At 45.3% G+C, this 19,660-nt stretch overlaps 3 protein-coding genes across 3 annotated transcripts in view; 1 reads left to right on the top strand and 2 right to left on the bottom strand.

Annotated features, from left to right (window-relative positions):
• LOC119453692 (xylosyltransferase 2-like) overlaps positions 1-5,103 on the bottom strand; it is a 47,139-nt gene extending 42,036 nt beyond the window's left edge. Inside the window, 1 exon segment of the mRNA XM_037715737.2 lies at positions 4,291-5,103. Coding sequence (XP_037571665.1) covers positions 4,291-4,488 — 198 coding nt within the window. The 5' untranslated portion in view covers positions 4,489-5,103.
• A 668-nt stretch (positions 5,104-5,771) lies between these two features.
• On the top strand, positions 5,772-11,913 carry LOC119453691 (40S ribosomal protein S15a). Its single transcript, XM_037715736.2, has 4 exons — positions 5,772-5,856; positions 6,127-6,264; positions 7,019-7,184; positions 11,790-11,913. Exons 2-4 carry the CDS (start codon positions 6,132-6,134, stop codon positions 11,881-11,883), a joined length of 393 nt encoding a protein of 130 aa, XP_037571664.1. The 5' UTR covers positions 5,772-5,856; positions 6,127-6,131; the 3' UTR covers positions 11,884-11,913.
• Positions 11,914-12,003: 90 nt separating this feature from the next.
• Positions 12,004-19,660, bottom strand: part of LOC119453688 (uncharacterized) — a 40,015-nt gene continuing 32,358 nt past the window's right edge. Inside the window, exon 7 of the mRNA XM_049668335.1 lies at positions 12,004-12,204. Within this exon, the coding sequence (XP_049524292.1) occupies positions 12,090-12,204 (115 nt within the window). The 3' untranslated portion in view covers positions 12,004-12,089. The remainder of the gene's footprint in view (positions 12,205-19,660) is intronic.

Raw genomic sequence — 19,660 nt, 5'->3', positions numbered from 1 at the left:
CTATATGGAGCTTCAATTGCTCAAGAGTGCCAACAAATAATTATGTTAACTTTCAATGCGACCAGTTCAAGACGGGTGCCAACTGCAACGTGGCTTTGGATGTTAGAAAGGAGGCTATTCACGTCACCAAAACCTGATGTGGCAGTCTAGTGGTACTAGACACCACTGATACGTACACACATGCACGCCATTAACGATGCAGATGAAAGGCGGGCCCATTCGGCACTCGACAAGACAAGAGGGCAGAGTGGGTGTCCTGCATTGCCTTCAGCAACACGGAAATTGTATGGCCTCCAGCCACACCAGGCTGACTTAAATGCTCAAGTTGTTTGTGATTACCACATGACCCCTACCTCCACTTTCAGTGACATGAACACGCTCCTCTTTTACGTCCAAAGCCACAGTGCACATCTTGATTGGGTCACATAAATGGTGCTGTAGTTAAATATTTGTGACACAGTCAAGGAATAGAGGCTTTGTACCATAATTAGGGAGTCGACAGCTACCTAAAAAAAAGAAGCGAAAAACAAAGAGGGACATAACATCTTTTTTGTCATTACTCCTTAAACCTAACATTGGTGTTACTGAAAAACTAGGCTCTACTTATGATATTGTTACACATGTTGTTGTTGAAAAAACGGATTTCGAATGGGCACCAACAGGCAACTACAATGTAATGGGACCCACGGAGCTTTTTTGCTAAAGTTTTGCACTGTTATCGTCCAGCCACAGGCCGCTGGATAAATATTATGGGAACTATGGGTGGTATACATGGATTCGTATAATATTTATGCTTGTGGCTTCAGACGTTTTTGTGGCTTTATTAAGCATTATCTTTCTAAATTTCAATGTAACCATATTTTCCTACATGCATGAAGGCAATAAGTTTCTGAGCAACATGCATAAACATTGATAATTGTTGCACTCGGAATGCGATATTTTGCTGGAAATAATAAATTTGCAATGTCCCAAATCCACTTGAAGCCAGAAGGATTAAGTTTAACCAAATCCATGTACCATCCCATCATTCCCTACTGACTGAACCGTCACGTCTCTTTGTTTGTGTGTGCAAAACTCCATGGTCAGATCTAAAAGTGATTTTAACAGAAGTGAACATTAATGCGCATGTTTGCTTATGTACGACTCTTTTGTATTAACGATACACATGAACATATGCGTCGAGAGCCAAAGAACAGTTACATCATATCTGTCACGAGCCTAACTCGTCATCTACATTTTTTTTTCTTCACGATTTTGGCTTCACATACAAGGAGAACTAAGATTTACACAGATAGCTCATGGGTCAGTGCCTCACCAGACATCCCATTTGGCCCATTATAATGCAGGACAATCACAGTAGGTGCACATTTTGGGTAGCCTCAGCAGAATCCCTTAGCTCTAGGGGCGCATGAATAGTAATTATTGAGACCGAATCGAATACTTTTTGAATAGCTTTTCAAATATAAAAACAGCCACTTTCATCATCAATATGAAACTATGTTCATATCCTATAGTATTCACAATCTCATCAAATTTCTGTCATAACACTGCCCATCATGAAGTGCTGTTTATTAGAAGTCCAAATGAAAGCATTCGGAACAAATAAGCAATTTTGTTCTCATACCCAGGATTCTTCAGAGTGTGTGAATGATCATAGTTTCATAGTTTAAAATGATAAGTTATATTTTAAACCAGGTTATAGCTTAAATTACAGCGATATATAGCATGCTTCATCGTGTAATGTCTCACATTTAAGTCTGATATGGCCGCCGGACTTTTGCTCCAATTCTATGTTTGATCTGGCACACCTGAGTATTTAAACTATAAGAAAGTTATTTGCGAACACCGACTATTCAATTCGAGGACCAAATCAAACAGGGAATTATTGAATTCATTACTAGAAATTTTCTAATATTTGCAAATGCCTGCTTAGCTCTTTTGAGAACTCTGAAGGCTTCTTAACGAGCGTTCTCCCAACTCTGCAGATCTTTCGGAGTGCGGTGGTGGAACAGTGAAAAGGATTCTTGAAGCAGCTCTCGCAGCAGAAAAGCTCCCTTTTGTAGCAGACATTCCAGCTATTGTAGCTGGGCATTTTGGATAAGTAAATGACACAAAACAATGCAAGCTTTGCAACTTTTGCCACAGATTTACATTTAGAAGAAATTATAAAGCAAAGTTTTAGTAAGGACACCGTATAACGATTTATGAAATGCATCCTCTGGAAAGAGGCCCAGAATCCAGTGGCAATAGCAGAATGATAGATTAAGTAGAGAAGGTGGAATCTCACCCTCTGTAACATTAGTATTTAGGTCTACTTCTTATTTCAGAAACTCCAGGCTTGTACTTGTTTTGTCTTCATCCTTTGGAAATGAGTTCAGCATCTCTTTTGCTTATTTGGTTCAGTCCTAATTCGAACCACAACTACTAGTTACTATGTGGTGGTTCAAGATGGACCGTACATCTAGGTCAGCTGCTGCCAAACTAGTTGCTATCCAGGCAGCAGTCAGATTTGTTTGCTACCAACTGCCTCGTGCATGGATCTCTAAGCCTGTATTGCAACTCATTGCATGCACTCTAAGAGGCCATTATTACATTTTGGTCCTTGATAATGTAGACTTCATGGACATTACGCAACAGAGGGGCCACGAAATTAAATTCCAGGTGATACCTGGGCACTACGGTCTGGAAGGCATTGAACTTGAGGATACCAAGACAAGGAGCTGCTTTGCATGATGGCACTGTAGTATGCACTGGTTTTTCAAGACACGATACAAGTTCTGTGCATGCTCTTGCAATATGGAGCTTTACCTCCAATCACCGGGCACAACCAGACCATCACCACCGGCGTCTGCACAAGTTTGAGACTGAAATGAGGTTTTGCATGCCAATCAAAAGCTGGGACACAAGTTTGTTGCACAGAGTACGGCTTGGTGTGGCATTTCCTTTCTTTTTCAGTTCTAGGGATTTGCCACAGGGCATTTGTAGCAAAAATCTAGCAAAAGGGCATCGAAATAAATACACGCATTCCTGTTTGATTCAGGTACTGCAGCAATGCGTTAGTGCATTTGTTTTCTCGGCTTTAGTTTGGCCTCCCTGAGCATATTGAGCCTAATGTCTCGAGTACTGGGGCTATGCCACAAAAGGCGACGAATGTCTGCCTTAGACACAGGTGCTGGGCAATTGGGACATAGCAGCGTGAGGCATTCACATAGTGCTATGCGCACCTCGACGGTCATGAGAGAAGCCCAAATTGCGACCACTGTCATGTTTCCATAGACATTATAGCGCACATAATCTGCATCTGCCCAGGCGTACATGATTGAGTGACAGAGGTTCGCCTCCTATCTGGCAACCACGAATGCCAGAGAATTCTCTAGGAGGACTTCATTCTGAGCCCTTGGCACCCCAAGGAGGTATTAAATCACAATTTATTTGTCTTTAAACCTCTGTGCTTTTTAAACCACCCAAGACGTGCCACACTATCAGTACAGGTCATGGTGCAATTTCTGCACGACGCAGGACTGGGATGGTGACTGTGGTTCAACCATGCTGCTGTGTTGACTACTAATAGCATCGGAGCACCAATGTTCTCGTCATCATCATCCTCCATCCCTCTTTCGCTCTCTTTTTCATTTTCCCCGGTGCAGAGCAGCAGCTGGTGAGAGCGCATGAGATCAGGCCGCCCTGTCCGCGTTTTACAAATCAAGTTCCTCCATTTCTGGTTTTGGCAAGCTGCAACAACGCCACATTTATTCGAGACACTAGGGTGAGCTAGTCGTTTACGAGTATGGTGGGCTAGTCGGTTACGAGTATTATGAAACATGGTGTTACGGCGCAAATTCGGACGGCACACAGCGAGGTATACATAGGACAAACGTTCAGTTGAAGTTCGGCGTTTTTCCTATGTTCCGCGCTACGTCCCGTCCAAATTTGCGCCATGATACCATGTTTCATAGCCATATTTAATACGTAATACCGGCCGGGTGTAGCTATAGCAGCGTGAACTATGCGCTGTTGGTTTGCATGAAACGTTATACATCTGACACCGTTGTGTGGAGCCGGTGTTTGTTTGCAGCACACAACACCGAAACAGAGCGCGCGAGGTGATAAATGCACTACCGAGCAAATTACAAACCTCGCGCGCTGCACAGCATTGCGGAAGGACGAAAAATATACACCGAGGGAAAGTGCAACACAGCAGCATGCGCGCACGAAACACCTGCTGCAGTAGCGCGTGAGAGCGCCGCGCGCAAACCGCGTGAAATCCCACAGTCCCGACTTGACCGTCACCTGAGAGTCGGACGCTCTCGGACCGACGCCCGTCCGGACAGCCGCTGGAAGATGTCCGGCGTCCGATTCCGATGCCGGCGCGAGGTAGAACAGGTATCCGAGCACGATCTGCACGCTCAGGATGGCCACTCCGATGGCGAAATACGGCACGTGCCTGCGGCACCAGCGTTGACTGGTGACCACTCGAGACACTGCCATTCGCGTGCATTCGGCGGCGTCGAAAGAGCGGCGTCAAAGCGCGCTGCGGTGAGTCACGGCCGCCCACCGCGGCACGGCCACTGCTAATTGCCCCCGGCACAGCAAACCGCGCAGGTCGCTCCTTTCTTTTTTATTATTATTTTTTTTTTTTTTTGTCTATCAAGTGCGCCGTGCCACCACTGCGTCCGATTCGCCGGAAATGTGCTCCCGCGCGGCGGGCACGGACACAGTCCCGATGAGACGGGTTTTTGTCAAAGTAGACGATGGCTCGAACTCGGAGAGTAAGCGGGGTCGTTGTCTCGAAGTCGTGTTTCAGCGGGTAGCGGTTCTTGTCCGAAGATTTTCAGCGGCAGGGCTGCCATCGGTGCCACAGCAGTGGAGAGAGAGTGGCGAGATCACGGCATCGTTTGATCGAACGGGCCCCCGTAGCGGATCAAACTCCAAAACAAATCGGCGCGACGGCCGACTGTTGCCACCACAACAAAAAAAAAAATGACACGGCGACCTGTCGATTAATAGCGCGGAATCGAGCGTACCGCTGCCCGGTCACCGCTTTAACCAACGCGTCTGGCTCGCAGAGAACTCGGAACTCTGCGCAGTTTTTGATGTTCTTGACATCTCTCGGGATCCTGTGCTTCCGCTACACCCCATGCACAGCAGCTGGCTACAGCCTCATCGCAGAGGTCCGCGGCAATCACGGAGGCTATACAATCTTTATTGTGGCCTCCGTAAAAAATATATATATATATATATATATATATATATATATATATATATATATATATATATATATATATATATATATATATATATATATATATATATATATAAATTCTGAGGTTTTACGTACCAAAACCACGATATGATTATGAGGCACGCCGTAGTGGGGAACTCCGGATTAATTTCAACCATCTGGGGTTCTTTGTCTTGCACCTAAAGCGTGCTACACGGGCAATTTTGCATCTCACCCCCATCTAAATGGATCGAAATGCGGCCGCCGTGGCCAGGATTCGATCCTGCGCCCTTGGGCTTTGCAGCGCAACGCCAAAGCCACTCCGTTACTACCGCGAGTGTATGGCCTCCGTGATTGCAAAAAAAAAAATACGTTGAGGTTGGAGGCATACAAACCAGATATCTCAACCGTAAATAACCACAGCCTATCATAGTAATCCATATACTAAAGATATCAGTTGCATAATCAAATTGAATACGCATGTAAACGTTTAAAATAACCAAATAAATTAGTTTCTTCAAGAGCTTTTTAAGCATTTGAATTAAAGTGGTACACAGCGCCCTCTAAGCATGCCTCTATCTCTCTTGTATGGGCGAAAGCTCCCTTCTTTTTCCCGGCCGCCACCGTCCTTAGAGGTAATGTTTTGTTTAAACATTTTCAATCTGTTTCATCTGCGCGAATTCTCGCTTTCTGCCGCGTCTAGGCTGCCGTCCTCAAATAAATTAAAGGTTTTACTTTCTTTTCGTGCCTGTATTTGTGGTTGATACCGAACCCAGTGTCCCGTGAGAGAGACCCAAATTGACGGCGAGTGCGAAGTGTGTTTCATGTCCTGACGTGCTGTTGGCTTTGCCGGTTCGGTGGTGCACGTTCGGTTGGTTCATGTCTTCGTCCTCTTTGCCTTGCAGGCAAAATGGTGCGCATGAACGTCTTGGCCGACGCTCTCAAGTCGATCAACAATGCCGAAAAGCGGGGCAAGCGCCAGGTTCTCATCCGGCCCTGCTCCAAAGTCATCATCAAATTCCTCACAGTCATGATGAAGCACGGTAAGAATTGGCAAACTCCATGCGTTGAATGTATCCATTACGAGTGTAGTTGCGCGTCGCTTGACGGTGCGTTGTGCGATTCGGAGACATCGTCGTCCAGTTGTGCATGATCAAGTTCTAACCGAATTATTGAGAATAGCGGTCTGATATTTATGATGTTTCATGACGTAAGGTATGTTTTGTCTTAAGTAGTGGTTGTTAAAAGACCCGTCAACAAGGCTTAATTTGTCTCTTATCGCGGTACGAGGTATTGTTCCGTCGCTGAGGCCATAACGCACGTTGTCCGCACGAAGCGGCCGTAGTTTGGTATCGCTTGTTGTTCGTGAAAGACTGCGAGTTTTCATGGCTCACACCTCATTTGTTATTCAAAGCTAGTGAATGATGTGGCAGTGTTGGCGTGATGATTGCGTGACGACTAGCTACTTACTGAAAGTGTCCCTATATTTGTCGCTGCCACCGATTCACACTGAACTGACCATGTGATGGGTTGGTGCTGTTAGTTATTTGATTCACTTCTGTACACGATTCATGGCACTGCGTGACATGACCAGGTTTGGTAGTGCTCGACACAAGTACTGTACCAGATTTGGTGTTACACGGGGAACCTGGTGTTGTAATCCCCAAGGGCTCTGGGTGCATGTGATCACAGTTAACTCTCAAGACACGCACCTGAAGTTCCTGCAGCATTGTTTGTTGCCCGATTGTGACAGTTTAGGATTCGGTGAGTACTTATTGGAACCTCGTCGTCTCGCAGGCTACATTGGGGAGTTTGAGATCGTGGACGATCACCGGGCGGGCAAGATTGTCGTCTTCCTCAACGGCCGGCTCAACAAGTGCGGCGTCATCAGCCCCCGCTTTGATGTCCAGCTGAAGGACACCGAGACGTGGATGCGCAACCTGCTGCCATCCCGACAGTTTGGGTGAGGGACTGCATTCACCACTTGACTGCTGCTGTGGTTGGGATTCTGCTCACTGTGACGTTTCCTGTGGCGATGGAGGGGGGAAAAAAGCTACGGAGGCAATGTGCACATGTGACAGCATTGTTGTTCATGTGTTGTGTTATGCTTGAGAATAGAAAAACACATCTTATTTGCTGCAGTACTTATACTAAAATGAGTCATAAGCTACACTACTTAGTGTTGAATTTTAATTTCTCACTTTTTTCTCCGCCATTTTGGCAAATGCAATTGCTTCGCAAGTAGCAAGGTACGCTGTTCGGGTATCTGTTCCCAAGAAACCAATAGCGCCGTCATACTCTGGCGGACTACTTACCGCACTAACACAACAGCAGAAGCCCTGTAACTCGCCCTCCATTGCCACAGAAAGTTGTCTGCAAGTCTTAACTGCAGTCTGGCTAGTGCACATTATTTTAGAGGGCTGTCCTTTTCCCGTTTTTCTGAAATACATAGTTTGTGGTTTCATGAGATAGTGACTATGTGCATCACGGATGCACTTACTGCCTACTCTCACGTTGTAATGCATGCTTAGCACCTCGATGCCATTGTCACTGTGCCTCTTGCTACACATGTGTACACTGCATTGTCCAAGAACACATAGTGTTTGAAAAACTAAATTCTGGGGTCTTGCATGCCAGAACCATGATTTGACTATGAGACACGCCGTAGTAAGGGACTTTAGATTAATTTAGGCCACCTGTGTTTCTTTAATGTGCGCCCAATGCACAATACACAGACATTTTTGCATTTCGCCCCCACCGAAATGCGGCTGCTGCGGCCGGGCTTCGATCCCACGCCCTCGGGCTTAGTAGCGTAATGCATAGTGTGCTGCTGGTAGTAACCATGTGCCAGAATGACCATATTGAACATATTTTAGAACTGTTGCTGGGAGTATTATCACTGTATTAAACAGGTCTCCTCCATCAAGCATCATTCATGACTCACACCTTTGTCACAGGGCAAAGATGTTAGCTCTTGGTTAAATGTCTGTTTTAACCTACTACAGCAGGCATGGTTTGTGGTGTTCACATAAAAAGTGTGGCCAGCACGCTTAGGTGGATTCCTTAGCCACTGCAGTTAACAACGAATGTGCAATTGAAAATTTGCAAAATAGTGAACGCCACCTGTCGTGTAATAAAGCTGCTCTGCGTGTGAGAGTATGTGTGGTTAGAAAGCAAGTTTCGTTTCCAGGCTTAATTTCTCACGAAGGTGTGATCTGGCAGCTGGTTAATACAGTGACAATACTCCCAGCAGGAGTTCTAGAAGGTCATTCTGGCACACGATTACTACCATTTGAATTCTGGGGTTTTAGGCTCCAACAGCACGACATGATCATAAGGCACGCCGAAATAGGCCTCTGCCGCAGCAACAGCGTGCATTCTTCATTGTGGCTAAAATAATTGAAGACGGCACCACGCATTTTCGTACGTGACATGGACTTCTGACTTGTCAAAGTGTTCGCTTGAAACTGATCGTGTGTGGCAGTATCTGCATTCTAAAACTGCCATTGTTTGCCAGGCTCATCTAGGCTTAGCAACGAAGGAAGAGTACGTTAAAACATGAATTCGGAGACTGCTGATGCCAACACGGGACTGATGTGAGCTACGTGCACTTCAACTCGCCGCGGGATCAAACCCAGCCGCGGCAGCCGCATTTGATAGAGGCGAAATGCAAAAACGCCCGTGTGCTTGCGTTTTAGTGCACGTTAAAGAACCCGAGGTGCCAAATTAATCCAGAGCCCTCCATTATGGCGTGCCTCAATCAGAACTGTTTTTGGCATGTAAAACCCCAGAAAGAAGAGCGTGCACTTCTTGAATACAGAGCAGAGTTACGTCATCAGAACACGCTGCCCATGTCATCACTGACGACACGCAACACACTGTGTTTCGCAGACTAGCAACGCGAGCGACCGCCGTGCGAGGCGGCTGGCCTGGTTTTTTACTCTTTGCTGCCGACTGGGCATAGGTAACTCCATATGCATTTAATCGCGACACAATTGTCCAGACGTTCAAATGTTCACGAACATCAACGCTTTATGGCTAGCGGCGTTTTCGTCGCAAGTGCCGTTGGCTTCTGCTTCAACAACTGGTCATTCTTTATGCACAATAAATACAGGAAAGTCTCGAACGACTCGCCATTCTCTCGACTGCACTGACAGCTGCCAGTGAAGACGGTTACACCGATTACAAAGCCACTGCTAGCTTAATTAAAATGCATACTTTCTGTCAACTCATGACCGCATACATAAAAATGAAGCGGCTATATGAAAATTCATTTGGATCTTTACACCATGGCAGCAAAGAGCAACCCAGGTGGACTGCCTGGTTGCTGCCCGTCTGTGAAACCAACTGCCCTCAGATTGTGCGTTTCGATCACTTCAGTGGTTTAGTGCTGGTAGCCGATTCTCAGATTACACACTCTCGTCATCACTTATTATTATATTATGCTTGCACATCGGGGACAAATTGATGAAACTGATGCAGAGATTTCGACGCCATCACCGGCGACACAAATGAGCGCCTCGACCACTGCTATAAAAAAAAAAAATGTCGGCATCGCAGCGACAATAGCCGATTCAGGAAACCACATGTAGCTTTTGGGACGTAAACAAATTTAGGCTGAGCTTACCAAGTGTCCCTTACATTTTATATTGTTGGTAGTCCCGCTCGGCGAGCAATTACGCCAATATGTACACTTGGGCGAGCTAGTTCTTATTGTCTGGTGGGAGCGAAGAGCGCAAAGCATACAACCTGAGTGACACCACTGTGTTGTCTCATGCTCTGTCAGTCCTCGTGCAGTTTGAGGCCAAATGCGGCTGCATTTAAAGGCGTCCCGAAGCTTGCAGGCCAAAATGTCGAGGCACTGGCATATGACACTTAAGTAGCCGCAAGCACCGCTACGAAAACTGACTCTGCTAGGAGCCACAGTTCCGTGCAGTCATGGCATCACTGTCGCTTATCTATGCTGTTTTCCTCATTAGATGGCTCTTCTCGGACGGAAACCTAAATAAAACTCTTGCTCTGTTTGCCAGTGAAGCCACTTGTGCACCCATACGCAACTAGGCCAGCCTTTTCATGAAAATAGCATGATGGCAACCACGACAAAACGGCATCTCAAGGTGCGCTAGGCCTGCGTAGGTTGTTCGTCTGCTTCTCGTATCTAACCATGTAGGAGGAGGGCACTCGTGACAGCCGTGTTCGCGCAACAGCATTTTTGCAAATCGTCAGTTGCGGGATTTGTGCAAGTTTGTCGGTTCGACGTCCGGTTCCCTTGGCCGGCATTCTGATTGGGATCACAAGGCTAAAAATGCTTGTGTATCTTGGTTTGGTGTGGGTACAGTCGACCACGACATTTTACGAAACACAAGGTCCGAGAAAAAGCTGAATATCTACACAGCCTTGTGTTTGCATTTACAGCCTCTACCAGTATATGCGAACAACATTGTGATGTTTGGTTTTAATGACTACTGTTGCAGGCTGTTTGGAAATTAGAATGTTTTCCGAGATCCTGTTAACGTTTGTGGTTGACTGTACCTCATGGAGTCTAGGTTAAACTGGAGCCTCCTGCTGCGGTGTCCCTCATAGGCCCTGTGCTTGGGATGTGAAAGCCAATCAATTGGTTATTGTCCAGCCACCATTATACATACTACGCGTGAGTGTATTATGTATGAGCTAGAATAATTGGGCACTTGCGTGTGTGACACGCACTGGATGCCAAAACACAACAGCCACATTTGCTCAGGATTTCGAATTCCCTTTGGACAGTAGGAATGACTAGGCAGTGTGGCACAATGGAGACCAGTTATGCACGCCCAGTGCAGTATTGCTTGTAGCTCACGATCCTTGTTGCTGCATCACTTGTTACACATACTACCTGCTGCAGTAGCTTGGTGGTGTTGCGTTGCAGAGCTCGAGGTCAGTCACTGGTGGTGAAAATTAATCAAGTCGTCCACTATGGTGCGCTTCTAATGAGATCATGGTTTTGGCTCTTAAAATGCCGGTGCCATGCCTAATACACTGAAAACATCAAGTTACTGCATAACACCCTTTTCTTAAATGTGAATATCGCAGGTAAGGAAATCAGTCCTGAAACTTATCTGACAAAAGTTGCACTCTCACACGCCATGTTAGTGTCCTGGGCCAGGATGATCTACAGTTTTGTCAGTGGTCTAAGCTATGCTCTGCTAGCTTACCAGTTGCATCAGCTGGTCACAAATGGTGGAATGCAAGCACAAATAGAATCAAGCAAACGTGAAAAAACGCCCGTGTGTTTACTTTGTGCACATTAAAGAACCCCAGGTGGTCAAAATTAATCCAGAGTCATCCACTACAGGCGGCCTCACAATCGGAACTGGTTTTGGCATAAAAGCCCAGAAAGAATAAGAATCGAGCAAACGAAAATTCTTGCTTTATACCATTATCGGTCCTAACCACTAGGGTCCCAACCCCCAACGCTGTCTTGCCATTGTGTAGGTGGCTCTCGACACCAAAGCACTGAAATGTTCACAAAACAGAGGGGGTACATTGCTACGAGTGCTCATTGTGTGCTGTCTTCTCTTTTCACATGCAGTTACATTGTGCTGACCACGTCTGGTGGAATCATGGACCACGAAGAAGCAAGGAGAAAACATCTGGGAGGCAAAATTTTGGGCTTCTTCTTCTAAGAATAAACAGATTGGCACATTGCCCCATCACGAGTGTCCAAGTGTCCTTACTCTGCAGTCACAAAATAAAAACCTACTTACTGTTTCTGACCCCTTCAGTGACAAAAAAAAAAACTTGGAGGACGCTTGAGCTTCACCTTTTTGATTGGAACGCGATAGCATTCTAAGATCCCCGACTGTTTCTTGCACTTCCCGGCAAATGCAGCTTATGTAACTGTAATGTTTACCAGGAAACTCTGGTGGCAAACGCTATGCATGAAGGCGAGCTTTCTGGTAGAAACACCGCCTCTTGCACAAGCCAATCCCAGAAGTGGTGCACAGCTGCACCAAAGAAATTACATCATTTTCAGGTTTCTGTTATTGTTTAGCACTATATCAGTCCAAAAAGGCTAACATTGAAAGCATGCACTGTCAGTGTTTTGTTTCATTGTTTGTGGGCTGTCATTCTCAAAATTCCAAAGAATAACTTTGTCAAGAATGTAGGACAAGGTATCTAATAAACTATAAATAATGGTGTGGCAATATAACCCTCGTATGTCATCAGCCTATATTTATGTCCACTGCAGGACGAAGGCCTCTCCCTGCGATCTCCAATTACCCCTGTCTTGCGCTAGCGTATTCCAACTTGCGCCTGCAAATTTCCTAACTTCCATCATCCCATCTGGTTTTCTGCCGACCTCGACTGTGCTTCCCTTCTCTTGGTATCCATTCTGTAATCCTAATGGTCCACCGGTTATCCATCCTATGCATTACAGGGCCTGCCCAGCTCCATTTCTCATATACCGTATCTCAAATAGTAAGGCGTTGCATACCGTATTTACACGCATAAACCTTGCCCATTTTTTACAGAAAATCTACGCAAAGTTTAGGGGTGCGATAATTACGCGGGCAAAATTTACCGTGTGAACATGCAAAGTGCTAAAAAAACAAAGCTTCTGAACATTATCCTTGAGTGACTTGTTCAAGGATACATCCAGAGGTTGCAGCATCGATACGAGACCACCTGGTTTAACGGATAGCAGACGTGCTGCTGCAATTTTTATGGGTGCGATGATTACTGGAGGGGAAAAAAAGATTTTTGATGGGCAAAGTGGGGGGTGCAAGAATTAGGCAAGTAAATACGGTATATGTAAATGTAATTTGTAGAGAAAATGACGCCGGATTTGGAGACGCAGGGCCCTTAATGCCATCGCATTAATTTAATTAGATAATTAGTTTCATTGTCTAAGATGTGATAACCTTGGTTGCCTGGAGCGCAACATTTGCATTCCATAGATGTGGTATGTGCCAATACGCTAGTATTGTGAGGAGCTTCATGTTGCTACAAATGAGCATGCAGCTAACGTGGTTTACTCTCCTTTCTTGCTCAATTTTATGTGCAAGTACCAAATGACACTTTCAGAGGCCCTTTTAGCTTTGGTGTCTTGCTAGAAAGCATTAGGTTGGGGCCAACTACAATTTCCCTATCAAGATAACATGTAAAATGCATAAATGGTTTTACGAGACAACAGCTGGACTGAGTTGAATGAAATGTGTTGCATTTGAGAGAGAACATTAAATTCTAGTATAACTCTAGGAAGCAGAATTCTGATATATGGCCCAAATTCTTTTACTAGAGTTACCGAAAATCAGTAAGTTTCAAAATAATAGCAAAAATTTTACAAATCATAACTCTGCACTAAAAAGAGATTGCAGTTCTATAAACTGCATCCGTTAATCTAAAGCAGACAAATTTGATACATGAATTTACAACTTCACAAGGTTGTACAATAGTCCTGTTCGCATAATTCACACTTATCAGTGTATTCACTGATATAGTGTGACATGCCTTCTTCCTTACAAAGAACTACCACCAGTGAACTAACTATGCCCCCGATTGTATTTTCCCCAAATGGCATATTATCTTAGATTGAACATCTCAAGATCACATCGTCAGCTGGCTTCGATAAAATTAATTCAACTTTTTACTAAATACTAAGAACATTTCTGCAAACTATCTGTGTCTTGTATTGTCAGTCCCTTTCAACAGGTCAAATACCTGATGACTGGAGAATGGGAAAGGTCATTCCCGTCCATAAATCAGTTAATAGACAGTCACCATTGAATTATCGTCCAATATCTTTAACAAGTATACCGTGTAAAATCATGGAACATGTCATTTATTCACAAATCATGAACTTCCTAGACTCGAACCAATTTCTTTAATTCTTCACAGCACGGTTTTCGCAAAGGTTTATCCTGTGAAACTCAACTAGCTAACTTTCTTCATGATTTACATGTAAATTTGGACCATAATCAACAAACTGATGCCATATTCTTGGATTTCGCGAAGGCTTTTGATACAGTGTCTCATCAGCTTCTTCTAATTAAACTTTCTGGCCTAAACATTCACCCTCTTGTTCTTAACTGGATTGAAGCTTTTCTGAGCAATTGTTCCCAATCTGTCTTTGTTAATGAGCACATCTCTAACCCTCTCCCAGTAACGTCCGGTGTCCCCCAGGAGTCTGTACTGGGGCCCCTGTTGTTCCTAATATACATAAATGACTTGCCTTTACATGTGACATGTCAGATCTGTATGTTTGTGGACCACTGAGTCACTTATCATACTATCACTAACCCTTCTGAGCAGCAAGCTCTTCAAAATGATCTTAACTGTATTCAAGCATGGTGTGACCAGTGGCTCATGACACTTAACCCCACTAAATGTAAATCAGCATCTTTTTCGCGTCGTCGTAACCCCTTATCTTTTTCTTATGCTGTCGGTAACGTCAATGTTGAGAGTGTCGAAACATATAAGTACTTAGGAGTAACATTGTCATATGATCCAACATGGTGCGCACATATCACTAACATAGTATCGTCTGCTAATAAAACACTCGGCTTTCTGAAACGTCATTTGCATCACACTCCTGCACATTTAAAGTTGCTGACTTACAAATCCATCATCAGACCAAAACTTGAGTACGCCGCTGCCATCTGGAGCCCGCATCAGGTGTACCTCACAAATACGCTTGAAGCAGTGCAAAATCGAGCAGCCCGATTTATCCATTCATCCTATTCGTATCACACCAGTGTATCATCCTTAAAAGCAGAATCATCTCTATTGCCTTTCGCGTTCCGCCGCCGCATCGCATCTCTAACCCTGTTCCACAAGTTTTATTACAGCACCCGTGACCGTCCAAGCTTTGTCATCCCGCCAGCCCGCATATCTCATTGTACCGGCCATGCCCTTCAAGTCGCCCGGCCACGCAGCCGCACTGCTACATTCTCCGCCTCCTTTTTTCCATGCGCAACATCCGGTTGGAATGACCTTTCCCACAGCATTGCCGCTGTCACCTGCCCGACACTATTTCTTCAAATTGTTATAGACTACCTGTCGCGGAATTAACATAGTACCTTCGTCAAAAATTTTTTCCTTTGTATATCCACCCCTCATGCAACACCCCCCAGAGGGGTCCTTAAGGTAATAAAATGAAATGAAATTAAAAAAAAAAATGTCACGTACAGTTAAACCTCGATATAGCGAAGTCGGCAATTTGCTTCGTTATATTTAAATTTGATCTTTTATGCAAATAAGTACAGCCACCGCTGGATTTTTCTTAGCTGAAAGGGGCTGCAAAAAGGAGCCTTGTCGTTGGATGTGCACAACAAGATAGCGGTTAAGTCCCACGGCAGCAACTGCTGCTTCAGTCTGCTGCCACAGTGGTAGAGTTGGAACTGTACCGATTGGAGACTGCAGATCCATGATTCATGTATCTAGTGTCTTACTTGCTGCCACTTGTGGCATTACAGCTATACTCCGGATCACCAGATGCGTGCACCGCAGCTTTTGTCGGCCAATCGGCAACGAGAGCTGCCCATGTGTTCCAGAGAAGAGAGGAGGGTTTGCCCAATGTGCGCTACTGATCCTTTCGTAACACTTCCATTCAGTCAGCATTACATGAGGGGCAATCAAGAGGCGACATAATTGAGGAGCCCCTTTTCTGGTTCTCTTTCCTGGTTGGCCGAGGCGACGTGATCCGTAGCTCTCGCTGTGCAGTATGTGTCCTACGCCACCACGTTTCCATAGTCCTAAGAATTGAAATAACACTAATTAAACAAACACCAATCATGTAGGTTTACTAGATTTAGTAACCCTCCCGTTTTGAAGCCTTTCAAACTACTTCATTAGGGGTGACTGCAGGAAGCTTCTACTACAGCAACGTTTTATAGATCTGCCTTGCTGCCCTGACAGTGGAGCTCTCTGGAGACGATCGACCTACGTAGCATAGTCCCTGCACGTAGGTTGGGGACAACGCTCCGAACAAGCAGCTAATTATCCTGGCAGAGACCTGAATGGGTCACGACTGAAGGTAGGACTACTTCCACAGGTTCCGCTCGGTCGCAATGGCAACAGCACCATCAATATCGATGCAGTGGCCCAATGCCTTGCATTGTATGGCCACCTGGCAGTACACTACACTGGCTGTCCAAAACGCGAAGATCATTCCGCGCCATCTCAGTCGTTCTCAGAGGTTCCTCGTCTCCCCCACATACATTGCGGGGCAATCATTGCAGAAGATTTTGTAAGCGACGCCTAATGACTTTTCAAATCAGTCTTTCGGTCTACACAGGCGAGATGCCCAAGCGTGGCGAAAGGCTTGTGTGCAACTTCAAGACCCTCCTGCAGCACGTGTGAAAGCACCTAGCTCACCCCCTGCAGGTAGGACATGCAGAAGTGCAGTGCTTATTTCTCCATTGTTGAGAGCAAGGACCTTTGCTTTCTTTGCTAGGCGGCACATTTAGTACTTGGTAGACAAGTTGTTTTGGGTCGCCTATTCTCTTTGAGGTTCAAGACTATCTTGTTCTGTTCAGTGCTTCATTGGCAAAGCAGATTCTTTGCAACTGGTTGACAAAAGGTGTAATGACTGAAATCAAGTGATTTCAATTGCATCGTGTGTGGGTAGATTTCCAATGGAGAGAAAGGGATAGGCCAGTGCTTGATTTTTTACTTTTATTTTACTAGGACGTCTAAAGGAAAGAAAGCGAGCTGACTTTTTCATACTCTGCTGTGAAATTTATGGTGGTCTCAATCGACCTTAAAGGGACACTAAAGGCAAATATTAAGTCAAGCTAAAGTGATAAATTAGTGCTTGAGAACATCTAAGGCGTCAATATTATTGTGAACAGAGCTTTAGTAATCGAGAAATTAAGACAATTAGAGACTCCCCCGGTACATTCGAGTACTAGCCAGATGATGAAGGCACTCGTTATACTTTTTTCACTAGTACTCAACCACTCGTAATAAAAAATCAGAAAATGACTCTAATCCTTGACTTAGGTGTCTGTTAGTGGCACTCGCACCTTGGCATTGGTGTATTGTTTGGGACCCACCGTGGTGGCTCAGTCAGCTAAGGCATTGTGCTGCTGAGCATGAATGAGATCGCGGGATCGAATCCCGGCCGCGGCAGCCGCATTTCGATGGAGGCGAAATGCAAAAATGCCCGTGTGCTTGCGTTGTAGTGCACTTTAAAGAACCCCAGGTGGTCAAAATTAATCCAGAGCCCTCCACTACAGCGTGCCTCATAATCAGAACTGGTTTTGGCACGTAAAACCCCAGAAAGAAGAAGAAGGTGTATTGTTTGGGTTAACTGTGTTTTCCTTGTGTTATTAGAGTGAACTACGACACGGAGAATGCTGGTGAATTCTTGGTGTAAACTATGTAAACTACACTAGGCCCGGCGTCCTCGTCGTCTACTTTCGTGGCGAACGGGCGGGAAACCGCCACTCACAGGAGAGCGGGCGAAGGAGTGAAGGAGGGTGCGACGCCTAGCCCCCTAGCGAATGGCGCACGAAGCGCACCTTAGTGCCCTTCCGCCGCTCACGTGAGAGCATGTAATGAGCGCCGGCGTGCAGCGGGCGTGCCAGCGGATGCAGCTTTTGTTGCAGGCTGTTGCCTTCAATCTTACATGAATTTCTTTTTCTCTTAACATTAATGCTGTGCGCACAGTACTTTTCTGCCATGGCCACTGTGTGCATCTACCTGTCCCATGGTGTTCCTAATAGCCAAGTATAGCTGTCGCACAGCATTAAAGAAAGCAAATAAACACTATTATTGCGCAACTACTGTTTCGTGACAAAATTTACAGCCTAAAAGGAGTGCAACTTTTTAATTAAAGAATATATACAACATAAAATTGCATATATACATACTATCTGTAAGGCAAAGCTCGTGAGCAAGCAATTGGCAACTACGCCATCGATTCTAGGAACGCTAGAGGAGAGATGTTGGTAGAATTTGCGGAAAGGAATAGGCTCCAAATAATGAATACCTTCTTCAGGAAGCGCAGCAACAGGAAGTGGACCTGGAAAAGCCCTAATGGAGAAACAAGGAATGAAATAGATTCCATACTCTCTGCCGATCCCAGCATAGTGCAGGACGTAGAAGTGTTAGGTAGGGTAAAGTGCAGTGACCATAGGTTAGTCAGGTCTAGGATTTCACTGAATTTGAAGAGAGAAAGAGTAAAATTAGTCAAGAAGAAACAGGCCAACCTAGATGCAGTAAGGGTAAAAGCAGACCAATTCAGGCTGGTACTCGAAAATAAATAAGCAGCTTTGAAACAGAAAGATGAAGAACACAGAGGTAATGAATGAAACCATAACTAGGGTGACCTCAGAAGCAGCAATTGAAGTGGGAGGTAAGGCACCAAAGCAACCAGTAGGTAAGCTCTCCCAAGTAACAAAGGACCTAAGAAACGACAAAACATAAAAGTGGCAAACTCGAGAGATCAGACAGAATTTGCTGAACTCTCGAAACTGATAAACAAGACGAAAGTAAGGGATATCCGAAATTATAACATGAAAAAGATTGAGGAAGCCGTAAAATATGGACACAGCATGAAATCAGTGAAAAGAAAACTTGGCATACGACAGGGCAAGATGCATACACTGAAAGATAAGCAGCGTAATATCATGAGCAATTTCGATGACAGTCCATCAGGAGACATCAGAAGAATTCTATACTGACCTGTACAGTGCCCAAAGCAGCCAAGCTACTTTCATTTGAAGTATGAGGTCTGTTAGAAAAGTATCCGACCTTCGGCCGAAGAAAAAAATCTGGCATAACTGGAGCGTTGGAAATCTAATCACCCTCCAAGTAGTCTCCTTGGGACTCCACACACTTCTCCCAGCAGTGCTACCATTGTTGGAAGCATTCCGAGAAGGCCCTCTTTCAGAATGGAGTTTAGCTCAGCTGTCGTTGCAGCCATAATGTCCTCTCTTGTCTGAAATCGCGCTCCTTTCAATGGCCTCTTGATTTTGGGAAACAGCCAGAAGTCGCAGTGGGCCATATCAGGAAAGTAAGGAGCCTGTTGAACTACAGGAGTCCGTTTTTTTTTGCCAAAAAAGTCTGAATCAAGCGCGAGGAATGTGCTGGAGCATTGTCGTGATGGATGCGCCAATTTCCTATTGACCACAACTCCGGTCTCTTGCCACGCACAGCATCACGTAGGCGACGGAAGGACATCCCTGTAGTACTCTTTGGTGATTGTTTGACCCTGTGATGACGTACTCATGGTGTACCACACCGCGGGAGTCAAAGAAAGCAGTCAGCATCACTTTGACGTTGCTGCGCACTTGGCGGGCCTTCTTTGGTCTTGGTGACATGGAATGCTTCCACTGTGACGACTGGGGTTTGGTTTCCGAGTCGTACCCGTACACCCAAGACTCGTCGCCAGTGATTATGGTACCATGCTCATGAAGTCGGGGTCACTGTTTATGGAATCCAGCACGTCCTGTG

The sequence above is a fragment of the Dermacentor silvarum genome, chromosome 5, assembly GCF_013339745.2.
Source record: "Dermacentor silvarum isolate Dsil-2018 chromosome 5, BIME_Dsil_1.4, whole genome shotgun sequence".
Lineage (NCBI taxonomy): Eukaryota > Metazoa > Arthropoda > Arachnida > Ixodida > Ixodidae > Dermacentor > Dermacentor silvarum.
Note: the sequence above shows the minus strand (reverse complement) of the source record. Positions and strands in the feature narration are given on the sequence as shown.

Coding starts and splice junctions, on each gene's coding strand:
- LOC119453691 (XM_037715736.2), top strand. CDS start 6,132: ATGGTGCGCATGAACGTCTTGGCCGACGCTCTCAAGTCGATCAACAAT. Junction 6,265..7,018: donor CACAGTCATGATGAAGCACG/GTAAGAATTGGC, acceptor GTCGTCTCGCAG/GCTACATTGGGGAGTTTGAG. Junction 7,185..11,789: donor CTGCCATCCCGACAGTTTGG/GTGAGGGACTGC, acceptor TTTCACATGCAG/TTACATTGTGCTGACCACGT.